At 42.3% G+C, this 18,380-nt stretch overlaps 1 protein-coding gene across 1 annotated transcript; it reads left to right on the plus strand.

Moving 5' to 3' along the window:
* The first annotated feature begins 3,603 nt into the window (after positions 1-3,603).
* On the plus strand, positions 3,604-12,640 carry LOC144791881 (gastrokine-1-like). The gene is made up of 6 exons (XM_078666664.1): positions 3,604-3,703; positions 6,055-6,108; positions 9,136-9,273; positions 9,942-10,052; positions 11,604-11,748; positions 12,430-12,640. Exons 1-6 carry the CDS (start codon positions 3,692-3,694, stop codon positions 12,519-12,521), a joined length of 552 nt encoding a protein of 183 aa, XP_078522790.1. The 5' UTR covers positions 3,604-3,691; the 3' UTR covers positions 12,522-12,640.
* Positions 12,641-18,380: the final 5,740 nt, after the last annotated feature.

The following is an 18,380-nucleotide window of genomic DNA, read 5'->3' on the forward strand; positions in this document are numbered from 1 at the left end:
AGGGTGAAGCCCCTTTGTCGATCATCATGCTTTAAGCTGGACAAGAAGCATTGCTAGGAAAGCTTGCTAATAGATGGTGGGTGGTGGGGCTTTCTACAGATTGCTTTTGCAGGCCGGTTGTCAGCATGCACCACTGTTCCGCATCAAGGGTCCACCCTGACCACACCCAAAGATGTTTCTTAGTTCCCAGGCAATCACAAATATAATAATTTACCAGCTCGAGGCTTCAATGAGGAAAATAGACAGCTCGTTGTCCCACAAAACCCCGCTGAACTTACCCAGAGAGAGTTCATGTTTGGAAAGAAACAGAAACAGAATCCCACCTGTCAGAGACACCTTATTTTATGTGGGCTCTATGTTTTCTTTTCCCCAGAAAAGCACACACAAGATACATAACAGATTATTTTTCAGGGTTTATATGAGGCCTGACCAAGTCATATATGTACAATTATTACAAAGTTTATATCAGTCATAACTGATCAGAAATTAAACATTATGAACACAGACAACACGGTACATTAAACAAATTCCTCTTTTCCATCACTATAAATAATTAGCGCTGAAAGGCTTGTTATGGTGAAGAGAGCAGTGGGTTATTCACTACTACAGCTGATGGTGATGGCGGACAGATTGGGGCTGTCTGCAAGTACAGTTTGTTTATCTGAGAAGGCAGGGTATTGTCAAACTGCAGCCTTGACAGAAAACCAAGGGGCATATTATCAACAACGAGCGATATTTATCGCTAAAGAAGCTTAGCGACATTTTTTTATCGCCAAGCATCGCCGGATTTTATCGCAGTGATAACGTGCTATTAGCAAACTTTATCTCCAATGCGATAAAATATCCGGCGATAGCTGCGAATTGCGTGAATATTGCTGAAAACCAGCGATATTCACGCATCATTGCCAATAGGGTCTTAACCTGAATATCCACCTCCCATTGGATATCCAGGTTAAGAACTGGTCTGAGCAGGCGTTAGTTTTCAGCGATATTCGCACTTAGCGCAATTTTTTTTAGCGCTACGCCTGCCTTGCTAATAGGCGATAGCAAGGTTAGCGACTGCTTTCAGTGGCTAACTGGTTGGGTACGCCCACTTTGCATGTCATTAGAGATAAATATCGCTGACATGCAAAGCGGGCCCCAAACCACTCGCTTTCACCTAAAAGCTGTCGCTAACTGATGTTAGCGACAGCTTGCTAATAGGGCGATGAAATTATCGCCGCTTTAAGGCCAAAGACGGCCGCAAAAACGGCGATAATTCCATTTTGCCTGCCTTGATAATATGCCCCAAGTTCTCTTGTAGTCAAAATGTCTTTGCAACTGAAAGGATTAAGAAAGCTGCTTTAAACTGTTTTCCATAAACATTGTGAAAATATGATTGTAACACGAAAATCAATGGAGAGTAGATAAAAAGACATTTTTGCTGGGGTTTTTTGGCTCATGAATTGTAGCGATTTCTCTGAACTATTGATTGTACTGTAATGTGATTGTAATGCTGTGACAAAGAATGTGTGCATGTATATTTTATTGCATTGTTTTTTTATTGTGTGCTTTTATCTTTTTTTAAGATCGAATAAAGAAGAATTAATGGATTGATTGCAACACGTGATGTCACGTTAGAGAAAATGCATGAGAATTAACCTATGAAAATTATTTTCTTTCAATGCCAATATAAAACACTATTCAAAATATTAGTATATAAATATGCAACTATCAAATTTCACAAATAATACATGGCACGTTGTGATATAATAATACTTACGATGTAACAAAATAAGCAACAGTTATCAACCTATACAGACATTAGGACCTAAGACAATGATGGAGAGATGCACAATAGGATGGCCCCCAGCATACATAGCACAGAACACATGACATCACCCTCACACTTCACCAGAACCCTCACGACATCAAACCTTTGTTGTCAGCTGCTGTTTGTGGGGCAGACCTTGTGCTCCAAACCTTGACCTCCATTTCCCTTCCGAGTTATGAACTACAGTTCTAGAAACATCGTGCAATGCTCTTCATCGGCAGGTCTGAGGAGCACGTACTAACTCTTGAGGAAAAATGCAGGCACTCAAGATACACTCCCCATCTTGAGCTTAGGTCTAAAGTTGTGCAAATTTTCTGTTCACAAGTGACTGCAGGCTTTTTACCGGTGGGAGGTTTCAGATGCATCCTTTCTACTGTGCCCACTGCCACCTAAGTGATAGGCAGCAGGTGGGTGGGCATACCATCAGGACACCTTGAGCTATTTATTGAGTGGACGGTGTCCTACTGGGACCAAGAGACCTCAATCCCTTCAGAGAAAATGCTCTTAAAGGAGCCATTTGCATGAGTTCTTGTGTTGATGTCTTGTCTACTGTTACCCCTTTGCAAAGACATCTGTGGCCTGGGCTTTGTCCTGTGTCATTGCACTATTCACTTGCACTACCCTTAGGCAGGTCCTGGAGAAACGTTGTCTTTGGGGATGCATTGATTGTGCATTTCTTACTTAAACCTTCGGCTCAGTTTTACTTCCATGATGAGCTGAGAGACAGCTTAAGACATGGTAAGAGGTGAGCTTGGAGCTCAATTTAAAAGTTTTCTTCGTCTCCCATTCGCCGCAACTTTGCAAGCCTGTCATACATAGAGGAAGGATTTCTTATTAGTTTAGCCATTGACTAACGTAAGAGGGTACTTGGTAAGTCATGCAATGTCCACAGTATGCCTGCAGATACTGGGAACCGGCTCAGGCATAGCAGCAGGTGCAGTGTCTCATGGGTCAGACGCTATACGTCGTTTTATAGATTAATTATCTAAACCTCAGGAATTGAAAGTTGTCTTTTGCTATGTTATGTAATGTTGCTATTTTTCGTAGTGAACTGACTGATTACAAATGTTACCAAATGAGCAATATAGTTACCATAGATGTGAGGTATTTTGCTTTTATTTAAAATTGTATCTTTTTCAAACAAAAATGTATCCCTAAGGAAGTCAAGCACCAACAGGAAGAAGACCCCACCCTTTACCGCTTCATTCAAATTGGCCGCTGACAGCAGCACTATTTTATAAGAAAAATGCAAGATACTCAACGTCTGAGGTCTCATGCAGAAGTGCACCCCTGATATGTATGGAAAATTAAGAGGTTGTTTGCCTTAAACAAATGTATTCCTTTTACTCAGAAGCTTTTCAACTCAACAACTTAGTCACATGAATTTTCATCGGATAGGTGGGGTAGTGGGTATGATTAAACTCCTTAAACTGTCAGCCCTTGTTTGATTTCAGGGATTGCCAGGCTAAGAGCTGATATGGCAGAATTGCAGATAACAAGCGAGCAGTGCACGATCGCTCCTGCGCCTTACCAGGGACAGGCCTGTCCTAGGAGGTTAATGTGCTAATCTCAGGGAACCACCTCTGTGTTGGTCATGTGTATGCCAGTATGAAGGGTGGAGCAGGTTACTGCGGGGCCTATGTTAATACTCACTCTCCTCTTATAGCAGAGTAAATAACCATGCTATCTAATCGGGCATGGGTCTATTCAAATACAAAGCTTGTACTAAAAAATGTCAGCCAGGTGAATGGGAGGGTGGAGCTCAAGCATGGGGCAAGCCCAGCTCAGCACACCCACTCCACTGCCTGAAATCACCTATAAAAGGGGCCGTGAAGCCCTCAAAGGCAGATCCCGGCAGGCTCTCCACCAACCAACAGAATGAAGCTGACTGTGAGTATCCAACCTTGTCTAGATAAGGCTTTACTAATGATAAGCTTCTGTGGTGTAGGGTGAGGACAGAAACAATGAGATAGAGAAGTTATTTGCCTCTCACACTGTTGAGGTGTCTGAAGTCCTCAGTGGCTATCATATGGTGATCCAAGATACACAGCATTAGGTGATAACGAAGAAGATATCCATGAAATGTAGTAACAACAAATCAAACATGAGGAAATACCACACTGAAGATTTGCAATAATGAGGAAAAATGAAAAAAGACCAGGGCAGTGCAGTTTTTCAAACTTGTAAAAATGTTAAGTAATATTAATTAAAAAGTGGTAAGATGAAGAACTGGAGTTGGCCTACGGGTTAAAAATAGGGCTAATGTTATGGTTAGTGGAGGGGAGTTGGGTATGAAAAGGGTAAGAGGTGCCTCCATGAACAAGGATAATGAGTGAGTAAGGTTAAGGCTGACATTAGGGTGATTGATAAGCATTGGGTATGTGAATGGAGGAAAGAGTATGGGTAAGTAAAGGATGCCGTGTTCGGGTAAGGCAAAGGGTTTAGGTTAAGTACAAGCATAAGTATGAGAGTAGCTTTGAGTGAAATGGGTAAGGTTATGGTAAGATAAAGAGTGATGGTTAGGGTTATGATTTGGTTATGCACTTAGAGAGGGTTAAGGTAAATGTCATACTTTTGGATATTCTTAATTATGGGGTTTTATTACATTTAACATCATGCAAATTGATCAATTTGAAACTGTGGGTTCCAGGTAATAGGCAGAGCTACTGTAATTATATGATTCTGCGGCTGTGCTTTTTTCTGCATAATTATGATGCAACGCTTCCCACATATTCCATCATTTGCTGCATAATTTGCAGATTGTAACCCAAACAAATTTCTAGGTCAAACGGATCAAAAGTTACTAACCCAGGGGGGTATGTGTTGCGCTATGAAGTGGAATGCCCTTCTCAGGGGAGTGTAGGTCACCTTTGCGTGACTTATTGCTGTACTTGGGTGTTAATCTGGTGCAAATGAGGAGAGCTCTTTGCCCAGACAGTGTTTATGTGTAAAAATTACAAAATATTAAAGGAATACTTTCAAAAAATGAGCAGCATTTCGACGCATAATTTGCCTTTTCTTGCTGCATTATTTAGTCAATCCTGACATAATTTGGTCCTCCGCTGTCACATAATTCTAGTGGCACTGGTTATAGGGAAGTGATTGTGATCTTCTTTTTCATGTTATTTTCGCTTTCGCTTTCCCGTACATTCAAGATGTCAACCACATGCAGGTAGTAACCTATAGTGCAGCAATCAGGAGAATGCGAATATTTATTATTCCAGCGACATTGAGGGAATCGCCGATTTTTTTAATTAGTAAGGTTGAAAAAGTTAAGGGGCCCGATTCACAAAAGTAATCTGAGACAAAATCCTAACTTTATGACTATCGGTATTCACAAAAGGCATTTAGTAGTAGTAAAGTTAGGAATCCTAACTTTACTACTACTAAAATGCCTTTTGTGAATACCGAAAATCGTAAAGTTAGGATTTTGTCTCAGATTCCTAACTTTGCTACTACTAAACTGAGAAAAGTCCTAACTTTATGACTTTCGGTATTCACAAAAGGCATTTAGTAGGAGTAACGTTAGGAATCCTAACTTTACTACTGCTAAATGCCTTTTGTGAATATCGTAAAGTTGAGTTTTTGTCTCAGATTACTTTTGTGAATCGGGCCCTCCCTTTTTGGGTGCCCCTTTGCCCGAGTTAAGTGTTTCTTCGCATTTCAAGGTAGTGCTCTCCATACTGTGAGCTCATTTTCACGCTAATTAGACACAGTCAAAACGTATTCCCACTTTTTTCTGAAAGTTCAAGCTCTGCCGTTTTTTTCTGCGAAATGAAAAATAAATGCAGATTTATTTGTATCTTGTACAAATTAAATTGTCACCAAAGTACTGATTTCCACCCAAATGAGGCTAAAGGGTAAAACTTTGAAACGTCTTGAAGCTGTAAGGTTTTCCATGGAACCCTTTGAAGGATATGAAGAAGAGAATGCAATTTTGCGCACACTTGAAAGCAGTGCCGCCTGGTTGGCCAGTTGAGCTTCATGTGAGAGGAAAACATAAGGAAATGTGAAGGACACCTGCTTCATTGTGTGAGCTGCCCTTTCTGGGATGCAACGTGTCTTGCATTAGCCAACAAAAAGCTGAGCCTCGAAAACAGATTCAGATTGATCCCCTAAATGATGTGCTTTGGTGGAAATGATAAATTGTCCCATTTTCAGTAGCCTCAGCTGCAGAATGTGTTATTTCTGTGCTAGCTTTTAGCTTGCCTGACATTTTATATATTCATTTTCCTCCTCAGATTCTCCTTGCTGCCTTTCTGGCTGTCTTCCTGACTCCATCTCTGGCTGATGACGTAAGTAGAAAAGGCAGCTATATAACTGGGATTATATGGTCAGATGTATAAGGCTTCATTGTTGATTGACACATATTTTACCCATCACCTGCTGGTGCAGCTATTACAATGTTACATGCAATCACCTGTTTTATGCATCCTATTCCTCACCACCAATTCCCTCGGCTACCACCATAGTAATGGATAGCAGTACTTTACAAAAACTCTAAGTCAAATAATAATTAAACATGCATTAAATTGGCGTTACACATTTGTGTAAACACGTGAATCAATCAGGTTAGAGCACTACTATATTTAGAAAAAAATTGTATTTTCATAAAGTCAGGAAAATAAATCAACAGCTTTGTTCAAGAGATGTATCTATCGTCACGCAATGTGTGAGGGAAGATAGGTATAGAACATCTAGGCATACTTACCCGTCGATATTTTGTTCTATGATATTTTAGCCACATTATAGTGGCCACTCAATATGCTATACTAGATATTCCGAGCCAACATCATTACGGAAAGATACAAAACAAATGCATGCAAATGTGGCCCACAGGAAATAGCAAGGCCCAAATGTTACAATATATATCTATATATTAGATAATTTCTGACATGCATATTTGAAAACGTAGGGATTAGTAATGTAAACCCCACATTCAAGATTTCAATCGTGTATTACTGACATTAGTGCATGAGTTTCAGCCAATTGCTCATTTGAGGCACAAATAATGCGCATGTTTACGAGTGAGATCCACTGCACAGTATTTAAAGGAAAATGCATGTAATATGGTAAGAAGGTGCAAATACTTTTTTGTCTGAATCACCGAGTGTACACATTTTCAAGGTATATTCTAACATGTGAGCTTTTGGAAATATATTTCTCGCTCACTTTGTGAAGAAAAGGGAACACTTACATATATTCCACATAAAAACGGTATTTCATGCTGTGCATATTCTGGCTTTCAAAAATAAGCCAAAATAAGGGAAGTGCAACAACCATTGGTTTAAGTAACATGCGGAAAAACCCAAGTGACCTACAAAAGTGTGAGACAAGCAATTGGCAAACCAACAGAAATTACTTCATTTCCAGTTAAAAGCCAGCCCTTTTGGTTGTTCTTTCTCTTTAATGAGCAATATTAGTGCACAGGAATATGTGTAGGAAGAGGTGTACTCTGTTTCTGTGAACAATGCCTCTCCTTTGTGGTGCTGCTGGGAAATTCTAGATGAGACTTACAAACAGGACCTACTGGCCCAATGGGCCTGAACCCTTAACTCAGCCTTGTGACCTCACTCGTGACGAGGCACCATGTCCGCTATTTAGAAATGTACAGAGATCCCTCAATGGATGAATCTATTTTCCCAAAATATAGGCGGCTAAACATAAGGGGTGGATACAATCCCATCACATGCACACACCCTAATCCAATTAACCTGCAGCGCCATGCTTAAAGACTACAGCGAGAGACCACGCGCTAGATTATACTTGATCCTGGTGACAAGGTATCCAAATGAACACCTCTAACTACCTGACACTTTGTAAACGGTCGAACCCTACTTAACTTTTCCGGAGAAATCCCATTCAAACCTCAATTAATTTCAAATGTTAGATTAAGGTAGATACTCTGCTGCTACACTCTACACATCCTGACCCACTGCTCCATACTTCCATTTCAATCTGTTCCAGCCGTGTTGCTGCACATACCTTTTGTCACCATCTTGCATGATTGAGAGTTGGATGTTGATGGAAACTCCTCCATTTTCTGGTGAAAGTTTTAAACATGGAATATGGTAAGAGAAACCCTACCTGTCGATTTTCCTCCAGATTTAGCACTTCTTCCAAAAAATGGATATCCGGTTACCATCAAACCTTAAATTAGATTCTCCTTACTTAAGGTTGGTACTTATCCATTGAAGCTTCTAAGTGGAATATCCTTCTACGCCTCTAATGATTTCCTGCTTTCTCTGAGGCTTGGTCCAACAATACTGCTTTTTAGACATACTGTCCGCACTGCTACAGGACTTCATCTTAAAATAGGATTCAGCCCTTTACTATAATCCACCTTTATGTCTCATGCACATCTTGATTAGTCAATGCTTTGGATAAAGTGGGGTTCTCTAATTCTGATTGTAAACATCCAATTGCACATCTAATGATTTGAGAATTTAAATGTACCTTGAACTGTGGTGACATCATAGCTGCACCACTAATGCCTAATGTATTTGACCAATAACGTAGTTCTGCTCCATAATCAAACATCTGCAGATGTAGTATTGTGATTTTTTATCCCAGGCTCAAACCATGAGTGCTTCACTGTCACCAGGCCATCCCCACTATAATGATTGTACCATTTGGATTAGGACCAACCCTGTAGTCATTCGCTGTAGAGCTCCCATTTTTGCTTTAGGGCTGTGATCCTTCAGACTGCATCTCAAAGCACATCTCTGTACAAGACACATGTACACTCATGGTGGCTTTCTGCATTGGAAACATCTTGTATACACCTGTGACGCTGACACACTCCACTGGGGTCATGCTGTACGTCGCCTGATGTTATCATTCCGCACAGGAGTCAACTGGTACCCACCTCTAATGAATTGATCCTTTAGATTGGAGACATCCTACAGTAGTGCTCTATACCTCTATAGAGCTCCCCCTCTTAATTAATTTACTTTTGAGTAGACTTCAGCACAAGGTGCTCCTAAACATACCACTCACATGTCTAATGATTCATTACATGGATTGATGTGACGCGTCAAGGGAGTCAAATAAAATGATTAGAACTAAGTTGTAAACCTATGCACATCCCTTGCATTTTGGGCAACTTTATAAAAACTGATTTTTATTATTAATGATCATGTAGTGAAATGTGTTTGTAATTTTGTCTCTGTAGATGTTACGTCCACTTGCTGCACTTGGCCTGATGCTGCAGTGCACACTTTAAGTTTCCTGCTGACTTTACATGTTACACTGATTTGATCCCACTGGGATTCTCTGGAGATCACATGTGTATCACTAATGGTTTGCTGTTTTCTCTGCAGTCTGTCACTCTGACAAACCAGGGGAATGATGGCGGCAGTGTCCACCAGACGGTGAACATCAACAATGGCAAGAACATCGCCAACATTGACACTAATGCCGGGTGGAACTCAATAAACTCTATCTGGGATTACAACACTGTGAGTAAGACAGCTTCTGGTATTGCTTTAAATCTGGTAATCGACAAGTACTGGTGTGTTACCCAAAATTATAATGGATTGCGAAGGGATCAAAGTCATGCTTCGATAATTGCAGGCATATTTCTGCACAGGAGCATAAACCCACTGAGCTTCAGTTCTTCGCCAGTGCTCATTTTGGAATGCAGCAGGAGGTAGAGCCAACTGATGTTTTCCATTGGGAGCTCCTCACCTCACAAATTGAGGACTATATTAATAAGTTAGTTCCTTTCTGGCAGAGTGCAGCACTTTGGAATCCCATACAAGGACGGGTTTACAACACTGCAAGTGTGCAAGCTGGCAATACATAAAACCACAAATTATTATTTTCAAAGTCTCAAAGAACTAAACACAAATGTTACTTCTGATAATAATTAATGACCCAAAAATTGTATGATAGAATATGAACATCTGAACTGTAGATGACAAATATTTCTCTTCAGCAGTTGCATGAACCCACCAAGCTTAATCATGAATGGGTTTTCTGACTTTTCTCATCATTTCTCCCATTAGCTGGTTAAGTGTTATGCCTACCGAATTCTCCACTAACCCTATTCATATTACGGTCATGTGATCAACAGACATTATGTTGATAAGGATACAAGTTGATTATTGAATGTTATGTGTTCCAGGGATTCATTGCTCTCCGTCCCTTTGCCAAGAAGTCTTGCTACATCCACAGGATGAACAGGAACGTAGTGCCCAGCATCCAGGAGCTCGCCCGCCTCACCAAGGAGAAGAAGGTGACAGTGGAGGGGGAGGAGGGTACTGAATGTGTGAATGAGTGCCTTTAATAAACTAGTTCATTTATGTGTCATAGCAACCAGTAAACAGCCATAGAGCAGGTAGGCCTCGATACTATTGAAAACACGTACACACATTTAATATTTGGTCACTCAGACAAAAAGTGTGACTCGGATGAAATTTGTGATTGAAAAAACAAGCATAACCTGCAGTAAAAAAGAGATTTGAACACTGAGTACATCAGTGATTAGCCTACATTTGGAGCTCAGTGTCCCTTGCTGAAGGCCACACGTGGAACATTTTAACCAGCTCTCAAAGACAAATCTACAGCTTGCTGTTGAATTCAATTGAGCACATCTGAGGCCCTATTACAGAGAGGGCGCACTTTTGCTGTTTGCAAATTAAAGCACGGCGCACTTTAAAGAAGGTGCGCCGGGTGAAAACAGGGAGAATGTGCCTTCTTAGGAAGAATCCTCTGCACTCGGGCCTCCTACCAACTTGCGCTGCCCTGGGGGCAGCACAGTCATGACAAATACGGAGCAGCTGCTTAACCCCTTCGACGCGCATGACAAAGCCAGCTCGTCATGGGCGTTACCTATGCTACGCGCATGACGAGCTGACTTTGTCACGTAACGCGCGATTTTCAAAATCGCAGCGCGCAGCGGGAAAATCGCAGCGCGCAGCGGGAAAACCGCTAGCGCGCATGCGGTTAAAAGCTGCTCCGTGTTTCTCTGTGCAGGTGGCAACCGTTCTGCACTTTCCAAAGTGATCAGAGATCCCCCTACAGGCAGGTGCAGTGAGCGACTCCACCTGCTCGTGGTGGTATATCCAGGGGGGCCACGGGACACCCTTTCATCCCTTGAGAGGACTGCCCTGACAGTGCACCACCTTTTTGTGGCGCAAATGTTTGCCTCTGCGCCTGTGTCAACAATATGGAGCCAGTGCAGAGGCACATTCATTTCCTCATTTGCATGGGGCCATGCCCCCATGCAAATTAGGGAACACCCGCTGACACTAAATGTACACCAACGCTATCTGTATTACAGAAGGGGCCACACAAGTGTATCCAGTTCTGTAGGCCATAACTGATATGACATGTTGTGTCCTAAAGACCATATCTGGATTATTGCGTGTCTTTCTGTAGGCTTCTTCTGGAGCCTTGTTTCAAGTTCTGCAGCCTGTATCTAGTATAATGTGTCAACCTCTCGTAGCCCTATCTGGAGAATCGCCTGTCGTTCAGGTGTATTGTGCCCAGTTCTATAGGCCTTACCTGGTATAATGTGTCAAGTTTTAGTGGTCTCATCTGGAGTAACGTGTCAAGTTCTAGAATCCAAATGTCAGAAACAATAAACATGATAAGGGACAGTCCTGATGTTAGTGACAAGATAATCTAGATCTGCACCAGAAATGCAATAGAGATGCAGAGGAAGGAGAGGTAAATGAATTGTGTGGGAGTGGTAAAGCAGCCATGGAGACTTAAGAAAAGAGATCATGAAAAGCGTAGGGCAACAAGTCCAGTAATTATAATGTGTGTTTCTTCCCTTATTTAGGATAACAAAGGGCCTGCAGGACCACCCCCTCGTTCTATTCAATATACCGTCACCAGCGCTAAAGCCGAGAACTTTGCAGAGTATGGAAAACCTATTGAGGCCATGTGCCGGGGAGTGCCATCCTACGTTGCTCAGGAGGTTCAGGGTGAGTATCCTACATCTCCACTCCTCAACACAAAAGTGACCAGAATAGGACATCCCTATCCCTGCAGATCAGTCCGATGATTGTTTTGAAACAAACTTGATGGGTGCTGACCTAGAAAGAGTCATTGGCCATTTGGAGGCATTTACTAGTGATCAGAAAATACCTTATTTTCAACGTAGGCCTGTCTGGTACAGATGGACATGTCTACAACCAGCAGTCAATTCAATTTCATTTTTAATTGGGTACAGACTATCCATGAAAGTGGGTTAAAAAAGCAATAGTCAATAAGACCAGCTAACGTTAGCTATCCTGTCTGTTACTGAATCGGTATAGGCTTTGAGGGGCATATTATCAAGGACCGGTATTAAAATTAACAAGTGCGCATTATCACGCCCATTATCGCCGTTTTACCGGCAGTTTCCTGCCGATAAAACGGCGATAATTTTAACACCGGTCCTTGATAATATGCTCCTATGTTTGTGCGTGTCATAACTCTACACTGGTCTTGAGCGAGTTGACGATATTCCCAGAGTGAAAGGTCCTATTCTTGGTGCAATATTCACTTAGAAGGCACCTCTGCCATTGCTCAGTAGTGCATTTGGGTTATGTAGAAGCTTTTGAGCGTAATACTGGGTGCTTGTACATTTAAAGGGCTTATGTTTCTCCTTTTTCCATCCCTAGGAAACGACTTGTTTTTCAGCCTTGGAGGATGCATGAATGTTGGACTCTTATTCATCCTGGACGTCCACGTCTGTGCAGGATTCCAAATTTAATTTTGTCGACCTTGAAGATGGTGAAATACCACCTTAACTTTCCCTTCTCCTTGTATATTTCTTCCCCATTTGGGCTTCTTCGAATTCTGCCAATAAATACACTGTAGAATTGCTTCAAACATTGTCGTGTCACTGTTTATTAAATTTGAAAATGTATGATTGTTTGGGTTGTGCATTGCAATCCTGTTATCGTATGACCACTTCAAAACATTGAGCAGAATCACAGTATTAACATGGATGATGATACACATATGGAGTAATAGGCCACATTGCCTATAGGGATGCCAATGAAACATAGGGGACTAGAACCTGATGTATCATTGGCAGAGGTTAATTTGAGCCGTGGTTTCTGGTGTTCGGCACCGGCACTTTTAACTGTCAACACTTACACTTATGACAGTCTGCCAAGTGGTGGTGCTATTTGTCCAACTTAGAGATTAGCACAGCAATTTTTTTTAATTATTTTACTATACATTAAAATTGATTTATACTCACCGTTTAAGTCATTCTCATAGCTTTGGGGCCTGGATAGTCCGAATTATCACACTTGCAGGAGTGTGATGGTTAGGAGTTGTGTTAGTAGTGTAATTGGCAAAATTGATAGGGGAAATGGGTCCTGACGAGGGCACTGGTATTCCTTTTATTTTTTTTTTACAAATTAAGCACTGAAGTTGGGCAGGTCACAAATCGTCGGTGCAAACTGCACACTGACCTTCCCAGCTGTTTTAATGTGTGACTGTCTTGCTAATCTGTTGCATTGTGACATAAATATTCACTGGAAATTGCAAAACGTATTTCCTCGTCATACTAATGAGGTAGGGTGCAATTTACAACCCCCAGAAATGGCCGGAAGACCTCTTTTTTTCTGAACTAGATACCACCAAGTAAGGTGTCTGTATATGATCAATGGCTTGCGACCCCAGTCACAAAGCATAGAAACCTCCCACTGTAGCTCCTAAATAGGACTGGGATGGCTCCATCACTCCTCTCCTTTTTGAAAATGTTGATTGGGGCTCGGAGCCCCGTTTCTGACTGTTAAACAGGGGGTTTGTCTACAGCAAAATACCCTTTTTGTCAACATTTTAACAATTCACAAACTTTAGAAATGAGGCTATACATGTGTCAATTGACTTTGCATTCACACAACCTGAGCTGCGTTCATTCAAGGCATTGTGAATGCACAGCCACCATTCACAGTCACAAAATGGGCACTGCATTTCACCCGCTATGTGAGCTCATGTGTATCCTAAGTGGGAGGGGCAGCACAAGGGCAAGCACCTCCTCTGTAAATATGAATGGAAGGAGCAAGTACAACTGGGCAGCATCCACGATTAATACCTGCCTTGAGCAGGCAGTAACCTTCAGCAGAGTAGGCTGTCCAGGGCAGACCATACTGCCATGTCTACAGCAGCAGACAGCTTCAGGGAAGCAAGAGTTGTCACAATATGGTACCAGCCGATGGAGGCCTAATTATCCTCTGACTGAACTATAGGGTGCCAAAGACGAGAACATAGAGTTAATGCAAGAGAAGCTATAGAAAATCTAGACCCAAAAACTGGATATTTATAAAACAATATTTAGGCCTCAATATTTATGTCAGAAAATATTTTTGCTGTCGGTATTTTGATGTACAACTGTGGTCTCCGCCTTCTCACCTGATACCCAGAGCACAATGTGCCAACCATTGTGGTATGGTGCCACACATTAATTAGACAGATATTAGCAATGAGATGTATTTTGGCTTTTACATATTGAAATAATGTTTGCAGGCCTGGGTAAGGCAGTGAAGAGGTCGAATGTGGCGAGCAGAAGTAGATGCTTGTTATTTCCCACACAAAGGGACTCTTGCACCCCTAATGCATATGCACCCATGGTGTCTGTGCTAGAGGAAATATATGCAGCTGTCACCTGCCTAATAAAGGTTCCTTGTCTTCGTGACGTTTGCACCGGTGCTGCCTATGCTGCACGCGTGCTGCATGTTAGATACGCTTAGATAACACATTTCCACTATAGAAAAGCCACAATGGTTGAGAATGGAAGGGTGAGTAAAGAGTGAGGAGCTACAGAGTCTGCAAGGAGGAAATACGGTTTATAAGGGTGGGGGGCATAACAAGAGGGAGTGCAAGGTGCAAGAGGTGAGCACGTGGTGCAGAATGGAGGACAGTGTGTAAGGGAAGTATGGAATTCCTGAAGGAAGTCAAGGTGCTAGCTTCTCTCACACACAGTAAATGTACAGCACATGCAGTAAAGTTCATGCTTTCTCCCCTCACGTACCCAACACAAATACAGAGCAGGTAGTACATGGATATCACCAGTTGAAACCTGTGAGATATACATACAAATGTTGCACAAGCAGCATCAGTGCACGCTTCACACACCCTCTCTCTCTCCTATTGACAGCCCACATTCACTCATGTAGCTGGTGAATTTTCAGTGGCGGTGAGTATTATTTACCATGATTTTCAGCAAGAAAGTCAAGAGAGGAGGCCCTAATTTCTTCCAGGAGGATTTGGGGGTCTGCCCCTGAGTAATTTGTGGGCAAATAGTGCATTTTAGAGCACACGTTTCACATAAATGTACCCAAACGCCATAGGCTCTGTTAGGAAGCTTATTAAATGTTCAGGTACTTTCATGGTGTGTCAAGTTTATGAAACCTGACACTGTTCAGGGCAAGGCCACATTTTTTACAAAATGTGCTATGGGTGCCCCAGGTATGCCAATAATTACCTTCATTGCGCCTATGCCCTAGGCAAGAATGACCTCTAGTGTGACAGCACTAGCATTTTTGCCTGGGGTGCCACTTATGCCAAGAATTACCTCCAATTCGCCAGCACAATCATTTTTCATGGGAGCGCCATATTGGAAAAACTATACCCAATTCCCTGCACTGGCATTTTACTATATGACTTTCAAAAACCAATAATTACTTCACGGATTCCAGGTCTAGTGGTAGACTCACAAGCTTAATTGTCAGGTACGCTGGCAAGGACTGATGGCATGGTAGACAAAGCAAGCAGAATATTCAGAACAGAGCTGCCTAAGATCACACAGAAAGTCAGAGGAGAAAGGGTTCTAAAGGAGAACCTCTTTATAAGAGAACAAGTGAGTCAAAGCTCAGAATCAACAGGCATGGGAGAGACAATTTGGCATTCAGACTAATACCCATGGCAGACGTGCAAGACAAATATATAACAATATTAATGGGGGGGGGTAAAGCACTCTGGAAATGCTCACTGTAAGACTAGCTCAGTAAGTGCCTGACCCACAATTGCTGTTACAGATTCTGACTGCAAATATTACAATATAGGATGTGCATGCAAAGATAGGGTCTGTTAAATTGATGCCTAAGATGATTTTATAAAAGTAACTCAAAGACTTTACTCACAGTGGACAAGAAATACCACCTAGGTTGTCAGTGTGACCTCGAATCCTAACAATCAAAAAGGAACTCCGAAGACAGTAACAGCAAAGGTGTAGCACTAAATGCACAACCACAAAAGATAACGAGCTAACAAGGAATTGCATAACAGTGACGAAAGCAAGTAAACCACGCAAGGAAACTGAAAGGTAAGACAGTGGGAACAGGACTATAGCGAATTAGAAACAAGAACTAAAGTAAATGGGAAGAAGGTAGGCACTGAGAAAAAGGTAAATACAGAAGAAGAAAACGTTCAAGGATGGACTAAATAGTGATGGCTCAGAAATCAAAGAAACAAGGTAGCACTACGGGCAGTGCTAGTTTAAGTAACAAGGGATAATGCACAGCTCCAGATTCAGGAATCTTCAGGAAACATGGGCTACATAAATTCCTGAAACATGGGGTCAGTCAAACAGGCACACCTCTACAATGATCAATGCTGGACTAGTGGAAACCGGGGGTTAAAAAACGTCACAGTGATGACATGTGACATGCCTCAGGTGTGAGCATGCTAGCACCTGCCAGCCACAGGTGTGCTGAATTGCTTCACTCATCCTTGTCCTGCAGGGGTGGAAATGAAGTGAGCAGGAATATGTAGGTATTGGAGTTTTTAGCAAGGGCAGACTGGCAAGGACTGTAGGTGGAAGGTCCAGAAGCTTATTGGAACACTGTAAAGCCCCACAGTTAGGTGCCCCGGAGGGGAGCACAAAAGTGCAGGGAGCGAATTGTGACACTAATACACACACACATGCATTCTTAGTCATGCCTACTTACATGCTCACACTTCCTCACACTCATTCTAACACTTTCTCACTCCCACTCCTTCTCATGCTCTCACACTCCATCACACTCATTATCGCTCCCTCTAGCACTGTCACTTGTGCTTACTCACATACAACTTCTCACCCTCACTCAGTGTTCCTTATTCTTACTCTCACTCGTTCTTATTCACAGGTACACTCACTATCAGTCACTTCTTACTCATTCTCACTCACTCCCTGTCACTCACTCACTTTTGGTCATACACACTCACTTGCATTAACACACACACGCACAGATGCGGACATATAAAATGATATGCCATACAAACACACTCACATAGTAATAGAGTGTGTATTTCCAATTCTAAAACCTTGCACACTGGGGTAGGTTATAAACCAGACCACAGCAAATTTAACTGTGCAATTCGATTTTTGATCATCTCAATTGAGGATACTCAAACACACTAGAGGGACCGAGCCTCACAGTGAGCCAGACCTCACATAAATTGTGTTTGTCTTGTTCTGGCAGAGTTTTCCAACACTATGTGGACCAGTCCTGTCCTCACACAGACCCACATACACACAGTCTCTCTCTCACCTACTTACATGCACAGGACGTTAGACACATTTTTGTTCCTACCTTCAACTTCCTGCATTAGTTCTCTTCAGCTCTTCAGCAGCTTATTCTGGTAGAACCATGGAACATAGCTCCTTCCTGACTCAATCATTGAAACAGGAAACTGAAAGTTCAAGTCTCTACTGTCTATGCACCCTACTAAAAAACAGTACAGACTTGAGCATTCCGGGCCTCATTTATGAAAAGTAACGCATCACTGCGTGAAAACAGCGATGCGTCACTTTTCATTGCGCCCTCCTTGCGACATGCTGGATGCATCATATTTACAGTATGACGCATCATGTCGCAAGGAGTTACAGATACGTCAGTATTTCTGACATATCAGTAGGCGCAAAAATGACGCGTTGCTGAAGTGTGTCACAAAAGTGATGCAACCCCAGTAATGTGTCCTTTCACATGGAGCAAGCCCCATGTGAAAGGGCATGCGTCAGTCTTACGCCTTCTGTGAGGCAGGCGTAAGATATTGACGCTATGGCGTCCTGGAAGTGACACAATAAAATCTCATAGCTTTCATTACGTCTCTTCTACGAGGCTTACTTGCGTGGGAACTTGCATCACAAAAAGTGACGCAACAGCAGCACAAAACTGACGCAAGGCCACATAAATCAGGCCCTCTGTCTTTTGCTTCTACTATCCCAACTCATCACAGGGTGGGGTAGGGTCAATGAGGATCCTCAAAATACATACAAACAACCGGGGAGGGGAGGGCGCAAGGGGATGTTTAGAGACCTAACACTACTACAGCCCCTGAATCCTCAAAATACCCCACTGTGTGACAAGATAGGAGACAGCAAGGTAATATGCTGATTAACGAGAAGGCCCAAGCACTGCAGGGACAAAGCCTAAAGTGTCCTGGCCACCAGTGATACTGAGGTGTGTCACAAACACATCAGATGTCTGAGGTTAAGGCTGGGACTTCACCAACCTCAAAAAGCTCTCTGATGGCTTGTGCAGGTACCTCAGTATGCCGGCTCCAGCCATCAGACAGATTCATTCACTGACATGCCTGCTGCTTGACCCTTGCTCTTAGTGAGTGTCAGAAT

This window comes from Lissotriton helveticus, chromosome 11 (genome assembly GCF_964261635.1).
Source record: "Lissotriton helveticus chromosome 11, aLisHel1.1, whole genome shotgun sequence".
Classification (NCBI taxonomy): Eukaryota; Metazoa; Chordata; class Amphibia; order Caudata; family Salamandridae; genus Lissotriton; species Lissotriton helveticus.